The 24,393-nt window shown below is 44.1% G+C and overlaps 1 protein-coding gene across 3 annotated transcripts in view; it reads left to right on the top strand.

Annotated features, from left to right (window-relative positions):
* The first annotated feature begins 1,549 nt into the window (after window positions 1-1,549).
* LOC134948455 (uncharacterized) overlaps window positions 1,550-24,393 on the top strand; it is a 33,309-nt gene continuing 10,465 nt past the window's right edge. The window contains exons 1-8 of one of the 3 annotated variants that reach the window (XM_063936438.1): window positions 1,550-1,753; window positions 9,701-10,408; window positions 13,773-13,833; window positions 16,246-16,368; window positions 17,141-17,772; window positions 18,605-18,727; window positions 20,253-20,319; window positions 23,574-23,751. In XM_063936438.1, coding sequence (XP_063792508.1) covers window positions 9,772-10,408; window positions 13,773-13,833; window positions 16,246-16,368; window positions 17,141-17,772; window positions 18,605-18,727; window positions 20,253-20,319; window positions 23,574-23,751 — 1,821 coding nt within the window. In that variant the 5' untranslated portion in view covers window positions 1,550-1,753; window positions 9,701-9,771. Of the gene's footprint in view, window positions 1,754-9,697; window positions 10,409-13,772; window positions 13,834-16,245; window positions 16,369-17,140; window positions 17,773-18,604; window positions 18,728-20,252; window positions 20,320-23,573; window positions 23,752-24,393 lie in introns of all 3 variants that reach the window. The other 2 variants (XM_063936436.1, XM_063936437.1) reach the window with 2 other exon arrangements.

The raw sequence follows: 24,393 nt of genomic DNA, 5'->3' as shown, positions 1-24,393 counted from the left end.
AGTGCGGACATTGCGCATGCGCATTAAGCGGAAAATCGCTGCGATGCGAAGATTTTTACCGAGCGAACAACTCGGAATGAGGGCCATTGTGTGTATGTGGATTCCCCTCTTTCAAACTAGGATGCCTCCATCTCTCTAGGTACCAATTTGGTGGAAATGGGTGTTTTAAAGCCCACCCTTTTTTATTTTTACCTAAGTAATATCTTCGTGCATAGACATCACAATAAAATTCTGCTTCCACCTCCTTCCACGAGTCCCAACCAGTAATCAGTAGCGGTGGAGTGTACTTTTTAGAAAAAAAATGTAAGGTTTTCATTGGGAGCGAAGAGTGTAACTCCTTCAATGCCAGATGTCTGTGCCAACTTGTCACCTCAGCAGTGGAACTAGAGTTGTCTATTTACTAAACCTTGGATGAAGATGAAGTGGACGGAGATGAAGTTACAGCCAATCAGCTCCTAACTGCCATGTCACAGGCTTTGTTTGAAAAATGGCAGTTAGGAGCTGATTGGCTGGTACTTTATCTCCATCCAAGGCTTAGTAAATTTCTGCCCTGCGCAAGGTAAAATGACATACCTTGAGAGGTATGTCCCGTTCATTGCTACTCTGCTGTAGATGGGTGTTGTGGACACCTGCCAACACCGTGATATGGACTTCTGCCTATGGGGGTCATTCCTAGTTGATCGCATGCTGACGATTTTTGCTGCGCTGCGATCAGGTCTCTACTGCGCATGCGTATGCACCACAATGCACACGCACGTCGTACGGGTAAAATGCGGATCGTTGCTGAGCTATGGATTTAACGAAGAATCCACACGCACAGCCGATCGCAAGAAGATTGACAGAAAGAGGGCGTTTATGGGTGTCAACTGACCGTTTTCTGTGAGTGGTAGGGAAAACGCAGGCGTGTCCGGGCATTTGCAGGGTGGGTGTGTGAGGTCAATTCCGGCACCAAAAAATACTGAAGTGATCGCAAGGGCTGAGTAAGTCCAGAGCTACTCAGTAACTGCACAAAATGTTTTTGCAGAGCTCGGCTGCACAGGCGTTCGCACACTTGCAAAGCGAAAATACACTCCGCCATGGGCGGCGACTATGCGTTTGCACGGCTGATAAAAACAGCTAGCGAACGATCAACTCGGAATGAGGGCCTATATGTGTGGGAAGTCTTCAGACTTTTGAGCTGTAAGGCAATAGGGTGGACGGAAGGAAAGGTGCCGTAAAAGTTAAATCTGGCAGAAATAAGAAAACAAAAGACTTTGCAATACTGAAAATGCCAATGACTTTATAAATATACGCCGCTTGCTGACAAGGGAATGTGATGATAAAGGCAGCCAGCCACCGGTCTGGAGCTGTTACCTGGGTAAATATTTAGCACAGTGGTACAAGTGTAAGTGATGGTGCAATGGGGCTAGTACTGTAGGTGTAATCTGTCCTATGCTCTCCTGCACAGTAACTGCCAGTCTGCCGTGGCTAATAGTTGTGTCATTTGCACAAGAAATGAGGCTTCCCTATATCAGAGCTTTGTCCAGGACCTGCAGCCATGACAGCAGCTCACAACAATCACACCCCATAACTGACTAAAATCACACCCAGAGGCAGCGCTGACACCTGAGCCCAATGTGACTGCAGACTGACCTTAGAGAAGAGAGTTGTGGTGAGATGTAAATCTCACTCTGTGACTGGCTGGTGGTATACAACAAATGTCCAGGACAGGCTATCTGCTGGTGTCAGCGATTAGATGGAATACACTATCCAGGTACGTTACATTATACACTGCTGTCACTGAGGGTGGCCAGGGAATGACATGTCAGACTGAGCGGGAACACACACTATATATACAGAAACACATGCATACAAACTCAGTAACATCTATCCAGCACCAACTAACATACAACACACACAAACATGAAAACGCACAATAGTACATTCAGGGACAGGTATGATGAAATCAGTAGCTATACAGAGGCACTGGGAGACTATATCCAAACTCACCCATATACAGCAATAGATCCCAAACACAAACAGTAGAAATGTGGGCGGGGAGGGGAGCTAGGTACAGAAGAGGTAAAATGTGGCATTCCGACACAATAATACTTTAGGTGTATTTTGCTGTTATTGTACTGAAGGAACACGGGGCTGAAACAAAAACTTGGGATATTGTGACATGCCGGGATGTAGTTATGATCCCGGGGGTCACCATACCAACGCCGGGATCCCGCCTGCCAGAATGCCAGCAGGGGGCCTAGGACTATTCCCACTCATAGGTAATGCGTTCCACAGCGCGGTTTGCAGATGGCGGCAAACAGCACATTGGCTGCGTGGACACACACATTGCGGTCTCATCTCCAATGGATACGACCGCAATGTGATTGACTTCGGCTGGGGTTTGCGGGCGGTGATGCGGCTTTGGGTGGGTGGGTGGGCCGTTACCATTTTTGGACGCAGTCACGCCGATAAAAAAATATCCGCATGCCGTCTGACAGCTGCGCTGTCAGGGGTCAACCTTAGTTCCGATGTGTCTGCAGTTAGATTGCGGACACATCTGGAGACGCCTCACACACGCTGGGCGGTCTTGCACTGTGCTGGGCGGACTTCAGCATGCACAGAGATGAACGCAGAGTCGGCTGCGTATGCAGCCATCTGCGTTCATCTCTGAATAACCCCCTTAGTTATTTATTAACAGTTATTTATATAGCGCACACATATTCCACAGCGCTGTGTAGAAAATATTTGGCCATTCACATCAGTCTCTGCCCCAGTGGAGCTTACAATCTACTCACTTGGTTGTAGTTGTGTAAAAGCCTTGTCTAAAGAATGTTCCTGATTCCTTTCTTCCTTGTCTTACAAGATGATCTCTTTATTCCTGAGCTCACAAAAAAAAACAAAAGAGAAAATGCAAGACCAATCTATAACCTTGTGCATTACCCTTTTTTATCACTTTCATATAAAGTGTACTTACCAAATCCCTGCTTGTAGCTTATGTATGTATATCCCAGGAAACCTGTCTGCCTTTTTATCAAACAAAAAAGCTCCATTAAAGGGTGAAGAACTAGAGACGGTCTTGCACAAGACAGAATGTTAGTTTGCATCCTGTACATACAGTACTTACAAAGCACCATTGTGGAATTCCGATTTTGTGTTTATACAGTATCTTCCAATAGATTTGCCAATGCAAAGCAAGGGGCAGCCTATGGGGCTGATTTAGACCCGGACCCTGCTGCGGCAGCGGTCGCAGGCTGAAGCTGGTGAAGTGTGCACACGCGCAGCAGCCGCACTGCGCGCGCACGCTGTGAGATGAGACGGCATCTCACTTGTGCAATTGTCTTTGCCTGATGGACAGGCAGAGGCGTTCGCAGGGTGGGAGGGGGTGTCGCAGTGGTGTTAAAGGAACATCGACTCGAGTTAGGGGGGGGCGCGGTCTGGATGATGCAGGCGTGTCTAGGCCATTTGCAGGGCAGGCCGCGACATCTGCGTAACCTGACACGCAGCCACTGTGACCCAAAACATGGCTGGTAGCCGCCTGCCTTTGCAGCTAGGCTGCGTAGACAAAGGGCTACCATAAAAATGCGAAAGCATCGCCGCCGTGTGATGCTTTCACATGTCTGCAGGTGTGGAGGGGGGCTGGAACCGGCATGCGGGGCGGACTTACCCTGTGCTGGGCGTCCCCCCCCCCGTCCCCATCCCCCATCCCCCCTGAATGTCTAACAATTTGATTGCACATCTACAATCAGGTCTGAATTACCCCCTATGTTACCTCCACAATCCTCGTTTCACTGAAGCCATCTAAGGAGGGCAATAGTAGAAAATAATGAATTAAATAATGCTTTATGTACTGTATTTAAATAAAGCATCTATTACATCTAGAATTTTATCAAAATATTTATTATTTGTAAAAATAATCAGAGATTTTTTTTCTAACAAGTTTAACTGGAAGTCAGGGGCTTCCAGTTCTGCTCTACATGTGTGATCCGGTACCAAGACTGGGCAGTGAAGTGATAAGACTTCACTTACCACCGCCAACCAGTATGGCTGGTCTGCTGATTTCTATCACTGCAATAGCAACAGTGGAGGGCAAAGGCCCAAATGCTGACCCCTGACCTCTTCCCTTACTGTACTGTCTGATTGTAAATATTCTCAGTTAGAAGCCCTTACATTGTTTGTGTCACTGATCCTTTAATGGATGATACATCCCACATACTAATACCTGGACATTTCTGGAGAAATAGGTTTTTCAATTTGGAAAATACTGTACTTTACTGCTTCAATAAGTATTTATGGAAACAGTGAGGTCAAAATGAAAGGAGTTCGCTTTTGGTGCACATATTAATCTTGTTAGCCTCTTCCACACCGGCCCTCTGGCCCACTCCCCTCATACCCGTGACAACTTGTTAATCCGCGCTCCAGTGGAGGCTTGGCGTACACTCCGATCCCATCAGCGGTTAACATTATCAAAGTCTCTTTTCCTCTCAATGACTGGCAACCTGGACTTTCGGGAGGGGGGATTCACTCCTCTGAGGTGGTTAATAATTGGAACCTCTGGGGTCTATGCTATGTCTACCAGCTGGTTGACCCTCTCACATTCTCTTCCCATGCCTATACACAACTCCAATCCCAATACCCAGAACTGTCTATCCATCTCTTTACTTATCTTCAGGTTCCTAGTTATGCCATTAAGGTGATCTCCGCTCTGACAGAGACAGATAGGATGTGTGTTAGACAGTCCACTGTGCCGTCACTCCTCCTCTCCACATCTTACATTTACAAGAATATACACTGTCAACTTGATTTGAATATAATACAGGTTGGTATGCCTAAATAGATTGGGGAATTCCTGGTGTCTTATTACGTGATGTATTAATAGCTACTGTCCATTTACATTCCCAGCTAGTGTCTACATCCCATGCCGAACTGCATTCCAAATTACTGCACCGTTCGTACTTCACCTCTTGGTTAAGATGTTTTATTGAAGCCTCCTCAGACACTGATTGTTCCAAATGTACACTACCAGAGGCTGACCTAATGCATTGCATGCAGTCTTGTAATAAGGTGCAGAGGATCTGGCTGACTGTCCAGGCCTACATGCACAATAATTTGGGTAACCTTTTTGACCTGACTAATGCGTGGGCATTATGGAATGTGTATCCCTCACCCCCTTCTTTACCCTGACTCATGGTAATATACTTACTTCTCCTTGTTAAAGTGGTGGCAGCTGCAAAGAAGACCATTCTCTCCCAATGGATCTCCCCAGATGTGCCTAGCCTATATCTCCTCCTACCTCTTATATCTCACCTTTTTCACATGGATTGGACAGAAATTTCCAAAGACAAATAGGGCTGGGTGGATAAATTCTTCTCCATATGGCTCTGTTCTTTACCCTATCACCCAGGTTTAGGCCCACCCTTAGAAAAGTAACTAATAACCTTAAGACTTTGATGGGACCCCTCCGTCCTGATTTAACCATTTATTGTCAACAGATGCTGCTCTCTCACCACCACCCTCCTATGTGATATCCCTTTTCCACTAGAACCCGGCAAATTCCCGGGTCTCAGCTCTGTGACCCTGGTTGGGAGCAGGGTTGGGGACCCGGGATTTAGGGGTTTATTTACTAAGACTTGGACGGAGATAAAGTGGCTGGAGATAACGTACCAGCCAATAGAAACATAGAAACATAGAATTTGACGGCAGATAAGAACCATTTGGCCAATCTAGTCTGCCCCTTTTATTTATCCTTTAGGTAATCTCAACCCTTTTTGAACCTTAATTATTTATAAGGATATTCATATGCCTATCCCAAGCATGTTTAAATTGCTCTACAGTCTTAGCCTCTACCACCTCTGATGGGAGGCTATTCCACTTATCCACTACCCTTTCTGTGAAGTAATTTTTCCTTAAATTTCCCCTGAACCTGCCTACCTCCAGTCTCAGTGTATGTCCTTGAGTTTTAATTCTTCTCTTCCTTTGAAGAATGTTTCCCTCCTGAACTATGTTAAAACCCTTGGTATATTTGAAAGTTTCTATCATGACCCCCCTTTCCCTTCTCTCCTCCAAACTATACATGTTAAGATCTTTTAGCCTTTCCGGGTAAGTTTTGTGATGTAGGCCATGCACCATTTTAGTTGCTCTTCTTTGTACACTCTCTAATGTATTTATATCCTTCTGGAGATATGGTCTCCAGAACTGGACACAGTATTCCAGGTGAGGCCGTACCAATGACCTGTACAGTGGCATTATTACTTCTTTTTTCCTGCTACTGATTCCTCTCCCTATGCAACCAAGCATCTGACTTGCCTTTCTCATTGCTTTGTTGCACTGCTTTCCTGCCTTTAAGTCACTTGAAATAGTGACTCCTAAATCCCTTTCCTCCTCAATAGTTTCCATTATAGTACCCTTGATACTATATTTAGCCTTTGGGTTTTTGAGACCCAAGTGCATGATTTTGCTTTTTTTTTTAGCATTAAACGGTAGTTGCCATGTTCTTGACCATTTATCAAGCCTAGCTAGGTTATCAATCATTTGTTTTACCCCTCACGGTGTGTCTACCCTGTTGCATATCTTTGTATCATCTGCAAAAAGGCATACTTTCCCTTCAATACCATTTGCAGTGTCACCAACAAAGATATTAAAGAGAACTGGACCAAGTACAGGTCCCTGGGGTCCTCCACTGGTAACATTTCCCTCCATAGATTGCACTCCATTTACTACAACTGTCTGTTTCCTATCCTGCAACCAGTTTCTTATCCATTTAACTGTTTTATAATCCACCCCCATGCTTTCAAGTTTATTTAGCAGACTGCGATGTGGGACAGTGTCAAATGCCTTACTAAAGTCTAGATATGCTACATCTACAGCTCCCCCTTGATCTATTATTTTCATCACAGAGTCAAAAAAGTCAATAAGATTTGTTTGGCATGATCTCCCACCAGTAAATCCATGCTGTTTTGGATCCTGTAAGTTGTTTGATTTAAGATATTCCACAACTCTTTCTTTTAGTAGTTTTTCCATTACTTTCCCTACTACTGATGTAAGGCTTACTGGTCTGTAGTTGCTTGCTTCCTCCTTGCTTCCACTTTTGTACAGTGGAACTACATTCGCTCTTTTCCAGTCCTCTGGAATAGCACCTGTACTTAGAGACTGGTTAAATAATTCTGTTAATGCTGACACCAGCACATCTTTTAGCTCTTAGTATCCTTCGGTGTATCCCATCTGGCCCAATTGATTTATCCACTTTTAGTTTTGAAAGTTCTGTTAGGACCTTCTCCTCTGTAAATGTAGTTTCATCTACCTTATTTTTATGAATGTCCTTGCAACTTAACTGTGGCCCCTTCACTTCTCCTTCAGTAGTAAATACTGAGCAAAAATAATTATTTAGGTGATCAGCTATTGCCTTGTCTCCCTCCACCAAATTCTCACTCTCTGTTTTAAGTCTTATTATTCCTCCATTTGATTTTCTCCTTTCATTTATATACTTAAAAAAAGTTTTGCCCCCTTTATCTACTGACTGGACCATTGTCTCCTCAGCTTCTACCTTTGCACGTCTGATCACTTTCTTAGCATCCTTCCATCTGTCAAGATACACCTCTTTGTCGTTATTATTTTGAGTCTGTTTGTATTTCCTAAAAGCCATCTTTTTTGCTTTCACACTAGTTGATACTTCTTTTGTGAACCACACTGGCTTCCTTTTCCTGGTGCTTTTCCTAACCCTTTTGATACAAAGGTCTGTTGCCCTTAGTATTGCACTTTTCAGTTTTTCCCACCTCTCCTGCACCCCTTCCAAGTTCCTCCAGTCTGCCAATGAATCACTTACACGAAACCAAAAATGGGAAGATGTTTAACAGGAGTTGGATCCTGTCTTTATACTAAACCATACTGCTTGATGATCACTGGATCCCAGGTGCTCACCCACATATATGTCTGATATCCTGTCACCATTTGTAAAAATGAAATCTAATATTGAATCTTTGCGAGTGGGCTCCCTCACCAATTGCCTGAGATGCTCCCCGTAAGGAATTTAGAAATTTGCCACTTGTAGCTGAACTTGCAAAAGACCCCTTCCAATTAACATCAGGTAATTTAAAGTCTCCCATGATTATGACTTCTCTCTTTAAAGCCATTTTAGTGATGTCCAGCAATAGGTTCCTGTCCAAATCCTGCCCCGAGCCTGGTGGTCTATAGATCACCCCAATGCGAATAACGTCCTTCTCCCCGGTTTCTGTGGTGACCCAAAGGGCTTCCGTTTTGTCTTCAATATTTTGTATTAAAGTAGCATTTATGCTTTTTTTCACATACACTGCTACCCCTCCTCCTATTCTTCCCATTCTATCCTTCCTAAATAAATTGTACCCTGGTATAGCTATGTCCCAGTCATGATTCTCATTGCACCATGACTCTGTAATTGCCACAATATCCAGGTTATCCCTTGTCATTATCGCAATTAGCTCTGGAATTTTGTCTCCTAAGCTCCTAGCATTTGCACACATAGCTTTAATAATTTTGTTTGTGCATCTGTTATTAGTAGCCATGTCCAGACAGTACAAAATAAATGACAAGCTTAAAGTTGAAATTACCTGTTTGGTGATGTTGCTCAGTGTTTGGTATTTTTTTTTCTTTCTACTAATAAGGAATCACACTCTGTCCTTTATACCCCGATTACACCTCACTAAATGTAAAGATATAGTACACCAGACCACAGTGGCCAAATGATCAGTCAACTCCTAACTTACATTTTTCAAACCCAGCCTGTGACACGGCAGTTAGGAGCCGATTGGCTGGGACTTTATCTCCGTCAACTTTATCTCCATACAAGTCAGTGGAAAAGAGGTATAAGACACAATTTTCATGGCTATTTATGGTTGATACTTAATATTTGTGTTTAACTCTTCAGTTCTGTGAGTCACCATGGGCTGACCTTACTTTCTCAAGGCATTTTTGTTTTGTGTGGTTCTCAAACTCGGTCCTCAGGACCCCAGACAGTTCACGTTTCCCAGCTCACCCGGCAAGTGCACTGTGTCACAGGTGTGGGGTCCTGAGGACCAAGTTTGAGAACCTGTTCAAATTGTAGAATTTTCATGTACTATGTTTGTATCTCTTACTTCTTTGAATAAAATATTATAACAAAAAAACATTTAAGGAGATTTTACCTTCAAATTAATTACATTTATTGGTTTGTACATGTTGGCTATAACTAGGGGAGGGGGGGGGGGGCGCTTGGTGCCGTTGCCCAGGCACAGGATCTAGGGGGCTGTGCTGTTGCTGCCCCATGGCACCTGCATTGTGATTGTAGGATGCCTTAGACACTCTGGGAACTCTTCTTCATCCTAGTCCTGTACCCTTGATGTGACATTATGATATCACATGTTCGGGGCAGGGGCAGCTCAAGGCAGATTGCAGCCCTGCTATGGCCTTGTGTACAATGCTTTCTGCATCTCTTTAAAATGAAATGTAAGCCTATCACTGCCATTGATGGAGGTATCTACTGTATGTCATGGCCTGTCCCACATTAGGAGGCCAATAAAATAGATAGTTCCTAGATACTTTGCCCCTGCAGCAACTGTGCAGGACGTCTGTGAAGCTGGTGGAACCTATTTCACATGTAATTAAAACTGAAGGTTGAAAAAAATAAATGTGTTTTTATCATCAATGTAACGTAATACTTCTGTTATATTGCAGTTCTATAAATATTTTCCCTATTTTTGTCCCTAAGCAGATCCAGTGTGGTATAAGGGAGCCGGCACTCTGTGAACTAGGGGAAAGAGACCCCCAGAATAACACACGTTGATGGATGTATCTGGCATTAGCAACAAAAAGTTAGATGTATTCTACAATGAGCTCCGCCGGAAATATCCAAACACCTTCAACCTTGCTACGGACCTTGGCAAAGGGGATGAATCGGTGCAAAAATTGCCACGTCTGGAGAACACATCGTCCTTGACATCTCTTGGGATTTTACCAAAGACTCTGAGTCATACCTCTCACCAAAGATGGACTCATGACAGCTTCCTCTCCAAAGTCCAATTTCAGAAAACACAAAATGAACAAAGACAGGGAGCAGAAGATTCCCAGCGGAGTGGCGGTTCCATCATCATACAGGATAAAATCGTATCTGTGTCAACCTGGAACCGGAGGGATTATCTCGGTGCTCAAAACCGAGGTTCATTCCGTCTTCCAACCCTACGTATTCAAGTTGAACAAAACAAAGCGGAGCTGAAAAATAGACTCAACGTACGAAAGAAGGTTGATGGCGTACAAGATAGTAACTATAAAAGCAACGTAGAAACCACAGAGGCCGGGTCTACCAACAAGAGTATCTCTAGTCAAGATCCATTAGGAGCTATTGTGAAAGAGATTTTACCCAATAAGCCCAGCCGGTTAATAACCTACCTACCTAAAAACACAGACAATTTACTCAGAAATGGTAAAAGTTTATCTTTAATAGTAACAAATTAATTTAAATGTATAGTATTTATATAAGGCAAATTGTATTCTGTACAGTAGACATGACTGGCATAACTATAACCATAGGCATCTATGTAAGTGTAATGGACCCTGTCAGCCTAGAACCTTAATGAAAACATGGTCCGGACTCATATTAATTTATTCAGGCATTAATTAATTTCTCCAGCTACTGGGCCTGTGTTGGACGCAGTGCCGTCATGTGTGTGTGTGTCTTTTGCCGGTCATAAGTCTATGGGGGCGATTCAATTGTTTATTATACCCAATCTCTCATCTACAGTAATGAGAGATCGAGGGGACGCTATTCAATTGTTTCATTTTATCGTGCCCAGACAGTCCTGGTTTAGCCACATAAAACGGGTAAACCCGACCAAAGAGTTGGGTGCAGTGCGAAAATTGTCTTTTGGGCACATTTCAGCTCAGCAGCTGAAATATGTCTCCCCGCGGCTTAGCGCTCCTGAACGGAGCAACAATTTAACTGCTCTGTTGGACGCCATCTAGTGGCAGACGGGGGGAGAAACAATTGAATTCCGCCCTGTGACTTTATGCTAATATTGCTACAAACCCTTCCCTGGTGTACATCCGTGTGCATGGACGTAAATACAGGAGACAATGGAAGGCGGTCGCCCCTGGGTGCCAGACCTGAAGGGGGTACACTGACCTCTTCCATTGCTCCAGGTTCTGCTTTATGCGCCCCAGAGAAGTAATAAGCATGTGCTGTGGTCCCTCCCTCTCCCTGTGTGGGTTAGGGTGGTTGAAGTGAATGTAATCTGCAGGAGGCAGGGCCCCTCCCACAGCAGCCGGCACCTATGAGAATAGACTCCCTCTTAAGTGCACACTCCTTCCCACCTTAATGTTCACTCCTCCTCGCATCTGTACAGGGTGTACAGGCAGAGGTGTCACTCACCTCCTTAACACCCGGTGCGGCGACAGAAAAAAAGGGGCATGGCTTTGAAAGAATGGGTGGGGCTTCACTGGAATGGGTGGGCTTAATTAGAGGGGCGGAGGTTCGTGGGTGGCACCCATTTTTAGTCCATCAAAGGACCGAAAAGGGGGCAGGGCTTTGCGGGAAGGGGCCGGGCTTTGCATCCCGACACCTGTTTTTTTTTTTGTCACTTGGGGTGTGTGGGAGGTGAGTGCTGACTCCCGGGGAGTGCTGTCCCTGCAGTGCTGGCTCCTACACAGTGACAGGAGCCGAGTGCTGCACATAATATAACAGTGCAGCACTCTGCTCCTGTCACTGTGCAGGAGCTGGCATTTTGGTGTCACCCCTCAGCAGGTGACACCCGGGAGCGGGACGCACCCCCCTTGTGATGCCACTGGGTACAGGCAGCCAACGTCCCCCTTAGCAGATGACCCAGGTTGAGCCCCACTAACAGGCCCGGGCCCAGGTATTTAGTAACTCCCCCCCCCATCTTGGCGGCCCTGGAGATGCTGTAGGGATGGGGTGTTGGTAGTAAATGTGAGCGGAAGGGGGGGGGGGGAGATATACAACTATCTCGGCTCCGGGCTCCTAATATGACACCCACTTCAAGTGAATCCAGACACTTCAATCCACTTGGTGCATCTTTAGACGTTACCATCGGTCACACCATCGAAACTGGCCTCAGCCCTATGCTAGGTGCAGATTCTCTATCAGTGTATGGCCTCCAATCTCCAATTACGTGTCTGTGTGCACGACACTCCCATTACATGCCCATAAGATGGTCCATCTCGGCCTCCCTATCATCCTCCAGTCACTGCCTAATGTAGTTGTAACACATTTCTGCATGAAATTGCAACTGCAATTCTGTGTGAGTACAAGCGGGGCAACTGCGCAGTGCAACTTAGACACATGGACAGTACAACAAAAATCGCACAAATCAGCCATTCGCTGTCTGTCAGCAGGCTGGAGGCAAGTAGAGAATGCTGCACTCTGATTGCTGGATAGCTCTAACCATTCACCGATCAGCAAGTTGTAAGCCATTTGCTGTCTGGAGGTAGACAGGTAGCGAATGCTGCACTTTGATTGGTAGATAGTTCCAGCTATCCACCAATCAGCAAACAGCTTATTCAGTGTCTTGCTGCATCCTGGGAATGCTGCTCTCTGATTGGGTGTAATTTACAATCTGAGCAGCTAGGAAGCATTTTCTATCTGTTTCAGTCCCTCCCAAGAAGCTCCAGAGGCACCAGCCTGGGAGGTAGATGCCCTCTGGCCCAGTCAGTCCCTGCTCGAAGGCCTCTAGAGTTGTGGGGCCCTGGGCATCTGTCCAGTGTGCCTATACGTTAAGATGGCCATTGTGGAACTACAAATTCCAGCATACCCTGCTACAGTTTTGATATTAGGGCATGCTAAAACTGTGTCAGGGCTTGCTGGGTTCCACTTCCACAACAGCATGTTGAATACCCCTGTGATCTAACAGTGCTTCATTTAAAAAAAAAAATAGTTGGTATTCAGAAAATTAAGAAGTGAAACATATGACATATGGAGGCTGAGTCGGATGCAGGTGCATCCATGTGTGTGTCTAGTGGTCGTTGCCCATGTGTGACTCTATGCAAATGCCCCTACAATAGGTTGTGCCATCCAAACCTGTATCAGCCTTATGGCATGTGCAGTTTCTCCGTCTACTTAGCCACCTCCCTGTTACCACATGGGAACACCAACACATTTCTAAGGCCATGTGTCTCTGTGAGCATGATATCTGGACACATGAACAGTGCAACAGAGACGCAGGCGCAGTGCATACAACTCAGAGTCAGGCTTATGCTTTGAAGACATTAAGGGGGGAAGTCAATTGTTTGAAAAGTCAGTTGGGTGTCTGTTTTTTCCTATCTAATAGACAGGAAAAAACAGACACACAACTGACTTTTCAAACAATTGAATTCCACCCTAAGAGGCCTATTCACATACCTCCCAACATTGCTATAGACTAAATTGTGCCTGCCCAAAAAGGGATGGAGCCTCATGGAAAGGAGTTGAGCCTTGAGGCACACCCCTGTTTGCGTTACTGTGGAGGCGTGCCCAGCACTACTGCCCCCATACTCTTCCTTCACTGTGAATAGGCCCCACTGTCGGGAAAACTGCCACCTCTCTCATGAGTCCAGTATGCCACCATAATTCTGGAGTCTAGACATTTCATTATTAAAGTTACTAAAAGGCTTCTTACCAACAAAAAGACTCTAACAAATGCCATGGTGTTTTGTATTTAACAACTATTATTAATACATAGAAAGCTGAACCAAACTATCACTTAACAAGAAAGTGTGAAATGTATGAAGTGTGAATTCTATTACAATATGGACCATAGAACTATCATAGTTATCTCATTATCTTCTTTTTTCCCCAGGTGGTTGCACTTCAGACAGTGACTCTGGAGTTTCTGCATGCACGCCAATAAAAATACTCAGGTGAACCCTATTTTAAATATCTAGAATATATTTTCAGCTACATTTTTGAAAGCTAGAGAGGAGGCCAAGGACAAACAAGCTTTTGGTTTAATTCCCTCAACAGTCTATTGGGTTCCCTAAATGTCCCCTTTATGGCTCTGTAGGAAAGTGGCACTGTTTCTATGCCTTAACCTATGCAAGTATCCCTAACATTATTAATTGGAATGAGGGTCTTATGAACTTGCTGGAACTTACAGCCAGCCCACTTTGTCTATTGACCTATTTGGAGCATCTATATATTCCCCAACTTATCGTTTTATTAGAAATTGATGAAACGCGTCAGCTGAAAACATTTCATATTCCAGCTATTACTGTTATAATTCTCTCCTCAATTATTAAGTTGCCACCTTGCTTTGAGCTAGCACAGTGGTTTTAAACGTCTCTCCATTCAAATTGGGTCTATGAATTGGCATGGCTTTGGATTTTATTCCTTTTAAAAATCTGCAAGACCCCCACCCAATGAACTATGCCTGCTGTACCTACTGAAATACTTCTTCCCTGAAATTACAATTTGTAACAAAAATCTGATCATAAAAATGTATAAAAGGCCTCCACTTTATCAGCCATATAGATAATGCAGGCTGTGTGCAAGTAAGATACAAGAAAGGAGGGAGGCTGCGCTAGTGGAGGAAAGAACAATGTAAACAAATCAATGTGTAATTAAAAAATGTATTAAAATACATTAGTTCATTAAAAAGCAATAGTTCTGTGCAAGATAATGTGCCAAATATATGCAGAAAAAAGATAGAATTTGCCAATGCTATGCAAAGATAGGAGTTTACCCAAGGTGTTGGTACAGGATTAGTGGAGGTAATTCTCTAGAGTCCGTTCCTTATTTTGCCCATCAATATAGTGTCCAGTAATATTCCGGTAAGGAAAATTCCTTTTAGATGTTACTGAGGAGAGTCCATGGAGAATTTCTATATACCGCTAGAGGATTAGTGCAATGTCTCATAGATGTAGAGTACCTCATGCAATGCGGAAATAGGCTGGTGCCTCTCTCGGGCTCCTCCGGATAACTGGTCGGCAGAATGGGCTGGTTCGAGTCCAATTCAGATATATCCGGTTCCAACACCAGCCTATTTCCGCATTGCATGAGGTACTCTACATCTATGAGACATTGCACTAATCCTCTAGCGGTATATAGAAATTCTCCATGGACTCTCCTCAGTAACATCTAAAAGGGATTTTCCTTACCGGAATATTACTGGACACTATATTGATGGGCAAAATAAGGAACGAACTCTAGAGAATTACCTCCACTAATCCTGTACCAACACCTTGGGTAAACTCCTATTTTTTGCATAGCATTGGCAAATTCTATCTTTTTTCTGCATATATTTGGCACATTATCTTGCACAGAACTATTGCTTTTTAATGAACTAATGTATTTTAATAAATTTTTTAATTACACATTGATTTGTTTACATTGTTCTTTCCTCCACTAGCGCAGCCTCCTTCCTTTCTTGTACCTTCTACCTGGGAGTGACTCCCCTGTAACATTGGCTGCTGCTTAGCCAACCATCTCGTCTCACAGCGCCCGTATACCTTTGGGTATATTTTACCTTATTTCTGTGTGCAAGTAAGAGGCTTCCTAAGGGTATAGGACTACACATCCCAAATCTTATTCCCTTATATTCATCTGCAGGTATTAGATTATCTACAGGAAAACAGTGATTTGATTGTGACTTCAGTATCAACGCATCACTCTGCTACATTAAGCCCATAGAAGCCAGGGTAGGGCTGTACGAAAGGCAGGGAGTGGCATCCTACTGGAAGCATGTTCTCTGCTAATCGCAGCCCGTACTGGCAGTCCCAGTGGGAGAAAAGACCTCCCCCTGGGGCTGCCCGTCGTGTATGATTGGCAGGTAGCACTTCCAATGGGAAGTCACTGCCAATCAGAGTGTAGCCAGTGCAGTCACGTACTCAACTGGCTCCCTCAGGTGGTGGATTTTACGGGGGGGGGGGGCTGCTCTACTGTGCAGGTGCAAGCGCGGGAGGAGAGTGCTGGTGACGGATCCAATGGACCCCTCTCCCGGTACTCTTTTTGTTATGTAATAATAGGCTGACGACATCTTCAGATGGCATCTGCTACCAGTAGCTAGCTCCGGAATGCGAAACTTGGTATATTCGGCATTGAGGCAGCCCCCTATGGGGGTATTTTTTTGTGAAGAAAACATTGGGATCACAGCAGATATCTTCGATATCTGATGCGGTTTCCCCCTAGATACATCTAGAGGATACTAATTATTTGTGGGTACCTTCTGAAAATCTGAATTTTGGGGGAATATCCCTCAAATAGTAATTGACAAATAGGCCTCGATGAGAGAAACAGCACGTTTCATCACATTTATTTTATTTTGCAATTCAAAGACCAAAGATCAATACTCATCGTGATGACCAAGATCTGAAGGATATAAAACAAAAATTTTCAACCAAACCCAAGACGTCTTCTGGACCAATGAAAGCCGATCACATGGTACTTCCAGAGAACATGTAAGCCTTTTTTTTTTTTTTTTTTTTTTTAAGTCATTTATGTTGTACAACTTAACCAAGTGGAATACGTTATTAAAAAATAATTTTCTAAATGTTGCATTTTCTCAGCATAATCGCATAACGGTTATAAAGGATTGAAACAAAATAATTAACATTCAGAGATGTACTGGGGTAAATTTACTAAAGCTGCTAAAAATGGAAAGTGGTGATGTTGCCTATAGAAACCAATCAGGTATTATCTTCTAGGAGGTGCTAGATAAATGAGAAGTAGAATCTGATTGGTTGCTATGCGCAACATCCCATCTTAAGTAGAACTCCCATCTTAGTAAATTTACCCCAATGGCTGCACAGCATGACTGCAGGAAATAAGACTTCGGAGATATTGCATTACTGGATCACAGTCAAACACAACCCAACAGTAAAAATGTAAATACATGGGAAAGAGACAGAAAACAGGGAGTACAAGCCCATTGAACACATGAGTAATGATTAAGTGTAAGGTTCTCGCAAATACAAGGATGAACCAGTAGTGAGTAGTATAGTAAAAAATAAAAATTAAAAAAAAAATTAAAAAAGGAAAATAAATGTACGAGCGACAATTATTGCTCTATACTGTACAAAGCAAGAAAATAAAAAATAATAAGATAAAAGAGGGAGGGGAGAAAAGGAAAACATATGGAAGGGAGGGCTGGAAAAGAATGGGGTAGGGGGGGAGCCAATTTTAATTTAAATTTTTTAAAAGTATATTTAATGTATATGTTTTATTTAATAGATCACAAATTGTGAATTTTGGAAAAAGTCCTGTGAAACCTAACGCAAAGAAAAGCTCAATAAACTTCAATGAGAAGATACCACACAGACCAGCAAGGGAGAGGGTACGCTTTGAGGATGAATCAGAAGAAGAAGCACATTCTCGTTACCAGGAAAGATATGTTCTAGGTAGAACGCACACGACTAAAATGGTTACAAATATTTCATCGGAATCCCAGATAAGGGCTGTGGAACGGAATAGTAAACCTGAATCTATTGAGACATCTCCGTCACTACGGATTGGTGAAAAGCCACCAACTACCAACCAGCAGACTGTGACTCTTCCATACAGACGTCAACCGTTTCCACCAAGTGTAGCAAAGAAAGTATTAATTGATATTCCAAGTGGTGGTCTTCCCAGCAAGCGTGCAGTTCCACTACGAATGTATCCAGCCATGAGGGACAGTACTAATAAACCAATGTCTCCCAGGTATGGTAAAGAGGTTGCTTCTCTTGATGGGATTACAATTAGCTGCACAAGCAACAGCCAAACGTGGAGGGAAGAAAAACAAAGAATCTCAGAATGGAAGGAAGAAAATACAAGCAATCAAAGCCTCTCGTCTCTGGAAACCATAGGGAGCGAAATCACAGAAGGTAACATGCAGAAAGGATTTGAAGATCACATTGTTATATCATTGGGATAAAAACAAGAACCTCAATTATAACACTTCAAAGATCTATAGGATCTCATGAAACCAGGGGCGACTCTACCATTAGGCTGCTTTAGGCAGCTGCCTAGGGTGCCAGGATTTTGGGGAAGGGGCGCCACTGAGGCTGCCTATCGCAAAATTAAGGATGTCTCTGAAAGAAACATCCTTGTTGTACTTAATGCAAGTGGCAGCTGTGGAACTTATAAGTCACACTTTCATCTGAAGGGTGGTGGTTGGGGCAGAAGGCTGAAGAGAAACCTAGGGTGCCGAGAAACCTTGCACCAGCCCTGCAGGAAACAGACTACGACCCACCACTATACTCTGGGGTCTCAGCCCTTTTGTCATGAGTAGAAGGCGTGACATCATTATATGACGGGCCTAGGGGGTGGAGCAGGCACAGGGGAGCACAGAGCCCTGTTCTGGCCCTGTTCATTAGTATGCAGCTTACCAATTCACAAGGAACAAATTACATCACTGAGGTATGAGGCAGGGGCATATTATAAGGATTGGGGGCAAGTGTACAGTCTCCGAGCATTTTACAAGTTAATGAGATTTATGTAGCTTCCAGACAGCATGTCCCTGTATTGAGGGATTTATAAATCTGTATCTCTTACCTGATTTCCCCTGCACATGTTCTTACCACACTTGTATGCTATAGCCTACACAATGTAAATATATACAATGGTCAACATGGGTTGGTATACAGTATGTACATACAGTATGCACAGTATAATTCTCTAAAAGCACAATAACAAGATTTCTTCAACTTAATGCAGTTTCTTCTGAAGTCACACTAATGACAATGGAGTCAGGAGGTTCTTTGTCATCCTTTGCCAGTGAAAATCACACAGGATCCTCATCTCATGACCTCAAGCTGGATCACCCATCATTGGGTAAAGGTAAACAATATAAGTTCTAACAGTAAAACATGCTTAGATTTATATGAAAAATAAAAAACAGATATTGGGGGTCATTCCGAGTTGATCGCTTGCTAGCAGTTTTTAGCAGCCGTGCAAACACATTGCCGCCGTCCACTGGGGAGTGTATATTCGCTTTGCAGAAGTGCGAACGCTTGTGCAGCGCTCTGCCTGCAAAATCATTTTGTGCAAAACAAGACCAGCCCTGTAGTTACTCTTCATGTGCATTGATTCTAACGACGGAGGGACGGCTTTTGACGTCACACACCCGCCCAGCCACGCCTGCGTTTTCCCCGACACGCCTGCGTTTTTCTAAGCACTCCCTAAAAACGGTCGGTTGACACCCAGAAACGCACATTTCATGTCAATCTTCTTGCGTTGTGCCATGTGACTGAAAGCTTCACTAGAACCTGTGCAAAACCACAAAGGACTTTGTACCCATGCATCACGCGTGGGCATTGCGGTGCATACGCATGCGCAGATTAGCCGTTTTTTTCACTCTATCACTGCGCTGCGAACAACTCGGAATGACCCCCATAGTACACGGTTACATTCACTAGGAACTCATTACTGTGTATTAACATTAGTTTATTCACCAGTTTGTCAGTGCTTGAATTATTAAGCAATAGCAGTGGGGATACGGTCATTATTTTGACAAGACGTAGGTCGACAGTCATTAGGTCGACCACTATTGGTCGACATGCATTAGGTCGACATGGTCACTATGTCGACAGGTCATTAGGTCGACATGTACTAGGTCGACATGGAAAAAGGTCGACATAAGTTTTTCACATTTTCTTTCATTTTTTTTTACTTTTTCATACTTTACGATCCACGTGGACTACGATTGGGAATAGTAAACTGAAGCAAGCCATGCGAGGGGGTGCGGTGCACTAATTGGGGTTCCCCGTCACTTTACGAACGAAACATCATCAAAAACAGTCAAAAAACTCATGTCGATCTTTTTCCATGTCGACCTAGTAGATGTCGACCTAATGCACAGGTCGACCCTAGTGACCATGTCGACCTAATGCATCTTGACCAATAGTGACCGAATGACCCATACCCTTAGCAGAGGGGCTGCCTACAGTAGGTTACTGATTAGTATATGGCATGTGCTTACAAATGCATGGTCGTTTCCAAAGTGTGGCAGAGAATAAAAAATGATGTCACCCCACTGATCGATGCTTATGCAGTTAAAATGGTCAAATAAACTACCCCAACATGGCTCCATATATAGACATAAGATGATCCATTAATGCCATTGAAATCCATTTGATCCTGGTTATGACCATTGATTACATTGGCCTTCAGCCACGTACACTGCATGGGGTCCGTCATTATCCAGTGTCACTTGGCGATCATGCTAAATAGTTGATGCTTGACCTCTAGCGGTAACTACAATTGGTAAAATGTAAACACTGTGGAAATTCTTCATCAGAATAGTTGGGAAGCAAATAACACCGTACAGGAAATACAATACCATTTTCTGTTTGTCTTTCGTAAGGTGCAAATATCTCCTTCTACAGTAAAGTGAAGAGGAGCCTCCATGTGAAGCGGACTACTGACACCAGGTAAGTACTACCAGTCACTGAAGACAGTTAGAAACTAAATCAGATCCCCCCTCCCCCACCCAGCAAGGATCTAGATGCAGATGAATTCTTTTGTATTGTTATTTTAAATGTATTTATTAGATTTTCAATATAACATTGCAAAGAAAAACACAAAGTAAAATAATGGCATACAAAGGGTACAAAAAGAATGAGAACATACTACAATAGACAAAGTAGCATGAACAAAGAAGAAGCAGTTAGCCATCGAGGATTTAATGAGACGGGATGTAAAGTCAGAAATATGGGAGGTCATTCCGAGTTGTTCGCTCGCAAGGCGATTTTAGCAGAGTTGCTCACGCTAAGCCGCCGCCTACTGGGAGTGAATCTTAGCATCTTAAAATTGCGAACGAAGTAATCGCAATATTGCGATTACACACCTCGTAGCAGTTTCTGAGTAGCTTCAGACTTACTCGGCATCTGCGATCAGTTCAGTGCTTGTCGTTCCTGGTTTGACGTCACAAACACACCCAGCGTTCGCCCAGACACTCCTCCGTTTCTCCAGCCACTCCTGCGTTTTTTCCGGAAACGGTAGCGTTTTTTCCCACACGCCCATAAAATGGCCTGTTTCCGCCCAGTAACACCCATTTCCTGTAAATCACATTACGATCGCCAGACCGATGAAAAAGCCGTGACTAAAATTACTAAGTGCATAGCAAATTTACTTGGCGAGGTCGCAGTGCGGACATTGCGCATGCGCATTAAGCAGAAAATCGCTGCGATGCGAAGATTTTTACCGAGCGAACAACTCGGAATGAGGGCCATGACACGGAACGGTCTCTGATAAAGGACCACGTGAGACAGGAAGGCCCCAGTGCTTGTCTTCATCACCTGTATGGGGAGACCATGCATTTCCCAGTATCATAGGTAATATCCTGTCAATGGCTTATGGAGACCAGCAATAACAAAAACCCCAGACAAGGGTACCACGTGGTGGATGGGGAGTGGGAGATCTGTTAGTAGTAATTTCATGAGAAGATTATTCACAGTATAATGTATAATATAACATTATAAGGCACAGGACTATGGGGGACATTTACTAAGCAGTGATAAGAGCGGAGAAGTGAGCCAGTGGAGAAGTGGCCCCATCAACCAATCAACAGCTCTGTATTATTTTATAGTATGCAAATTAAAGATTTTACTTCAGTGCTGATTGGTTGCAATGAGCAACGTCTCCACTGGCTCACTTCTCTGCTCTTATCACTGTTTAGTAAATGTCCCCCTATGGTTCCAGACTGTGTACAATGATAAGGTTCCAGACTGTGCACTTGTATAATACAAGTGCACAATCTGGCACCTGATCCCTACAGGAGGGGGTGGGCCCTCAGACAGTGGGGCCCACCAGGGATTTTCCTTGTGTCCCTGAAGACCATTACGACCCTGGGTCCTATAGTATCCAGTACAAAGCCAAACACTGTTTTTCTTTCTCCCATCACTTCCTGCAGAGGCACATAGAGCCCGATTCTGCGTCTTTTAACGGTTGCACTTCTGTGGCCTTATGTTAATATTGCTACAAACCCTTCCCTTGTGTCATCCATGCGTATGAATATGCAAGTACTGAGACACCCAGTATGGAATCCTATGTGAGCACATCTAGCCTCCTCCCTGCCTCTATCCACTTCTGCATGCATGTGAAATCACTGTGACTCTGTACGAGCAGGGCGTAAGTGTGTGTGACTTAGATGCATACGCAGTAAATAGACCAAAGCGCACAACCACATCTGGAAAAGTTATATCCAGTGCAGTCAGTAGCAGGCATTCTGGAGATCTTAAAATATGTTTGAGTTATTAGCATTAGCCGAGATTTGGGATCAGGTACAAAGTACCTGCATGGATCCGTGGGCTTGCTGGGGTGTATACTTGACCACATGGTGATGCATAATGTACAAAGGGTCCAGTACTTTGAGGAAGCTGTGACCATGCCCAACACTTGGACATGTCCCCAGTACTGGTTCCTGGGAGATCTCATGGTGGCTCTACACACCCGATCACACTGATACATACAAGGTGTCAGAGAGAGTAGGCATTCTACAGTACTTTTTCCGTGCTGCACCTTCCACCTACTCCTGGAACTCTGTCTCTCTCTCTTCCTGGACAAATGAAGCCATTCAATGTGTATGCTAACAGTGAAATCAGCGATTCTTCCGTAGTAATAAAGAATATTTCCAAGTTATCTTGTAAAAGGGACAGTAACTGACATGTATAATAATCTGTACATCAAAAACAAAAAATAATTTTTGTACCGTGTCTTGTTGGAATTACATTTTACGTACTTCCAGTTTTATTAGTTACACTATCTGGCTGTATGTTGTATTGTGTATGAATTTGGTATTGATGTTATAGCATTGTTTGTACTGTGAAGCCGCACCTCCTGCTGTTACCCTGGTGCACTGGCCTTTGTTGTCTGCACATTTGCTAGCTGCGTTTACTACCTGCTCAGCAAACCTAGCATAAAGTGTTTTTTTCTCGCAACGCATTTTCATTGAATGAGCCCCCTTTTGACTTTAAAGGTACTTCGGCAAGGGTTAATCAGTTCCCCTGGGCATTCACCTAGGGCACAGAGCCCAGAATCGGCACCGTCGTGGCTCCGTGACACCTCTGTTTAGCTTCCAGGGTGCCTGAGGCCTCCTCACTCGATACGCCACATCTGCTGGACCACTCTGCAAATCCATACACGGGCATCACTTCTCCTACAGAATCCAATTCATATTACACCCTCAAATACAAAGCCCTGCACCTTCATATATGTTATTTATCAACTCAAAATACTCTTCATCAGGAGGTCTGAAATCTAGATGTGTCCTCTTTTAACTATCTTTCTGGCCAGATATTTGTATGGCTTTAGGTGATAGGTTACATACTGTGCCACCGAGAGGGGGGTGTTTGTACAATTTACCCAGGCCCAGGCACCCCACCCACCCCCCATCAACCCCGGTGGTGGCTCTCTACGGCCCTGGCTACAGAAGAAAAAATCTTGTGATAAAGTTCTATAGAATGCTAGCTTGTGACACATTGTTAGGGGTTGTGATAGCTGTGCAAAAGCCACTGCTTAGTAAATACACCCCATACGTGTAAGAGCCTTTCTGTGTCATTACTGTATCTGGAATACAGCCCCATAATGTGATCATAATACGGAGAGATTTGGCTGATCCGTGTTCTGTTTCCTCACATAAACTCAGCACTGGAGATCCTGATTCTCTATCATGTTTCTCTTTCAGGCAAGAGAAAGCTGTAGCTCACGGAAAAGCCAGTCTATGTGGCACTACAAGTCCAAGCCCATCCAGCCAGAGTGTAAGAAATGAAAGTGTACCCGGTGATACCAGAAAGAATAGGGTGAAGATGGACATTGATTCGTGTGCTGAGCCAGAGGACACAGACAGAAGCATTCCAGTAAAGGTGATCCAACATGGGGGAAGGGGCGGTAATACTATAACCGCTTGCTACACACTTGGGCGTATCTATTATGGGTAAAGGGTGTATGGTGCACACCGGTCCCAGGGTCCTGTGGGGCCCATACCACACACATGAATGATACTTACTTGTCCGTTGGTAATGCAGAAATCACCGGGACAGAGACTACTCTGCATTTGCGCTGGCGAGGGATTGGGCCCAAGCATGGAGGCTTCACATGGGCCCTCTCCTCCATTAATCCGGCCATGACTATATGCAAGTAATGTTTGTAGATGTTGTACAGTTATATGGGCGTTAGAAGCCTGCATGCAGTGGGGTCTATTCTAGAGATGAGCGGGTTCGGTTTCTCTGAATCCGAACCCGCCCGAACTTCATGTTTTTTTTCACGGGTCCGAGCAGACTCGGATCCTCCCGCCTTGCTCGGTTAACCCGAGCGCGCCCGAACGTCATCATGACGCTGTCGGATTCTCGCGAGACTCGGATTCTATATAAGGAGCCGCGCGTCGCCGCCATTTTCACACGTGCATTGAGATTGATAGTGAGAGGACGTGGCTGGCGTCCTCTCCATTTAGATTATAAGAGAGAGAGATTTACTGGAGCTTAGGACTAGGAGGAGTACTGTAGAAG

Source organism: Pseudophryne corroboree, chromosome 8 (assembly GCF_028390025.1).
Source record: "Pseudophryne corroboree isolate aPseCor3 chromosome 8, aPseCor3.hap2, whole genome shotgun sequence".
Lineage (NCBI taxonomy): Eukaryota > Metazoa > Chordata > Amphibia > Anura > Myobatrachidae > Pseudophryne > Pseudophryne corroboree.
Note: the sequence above shows the minus strand (reverse complement) of the source record. Positions and strands in the feature narration are given on the sequence as shown.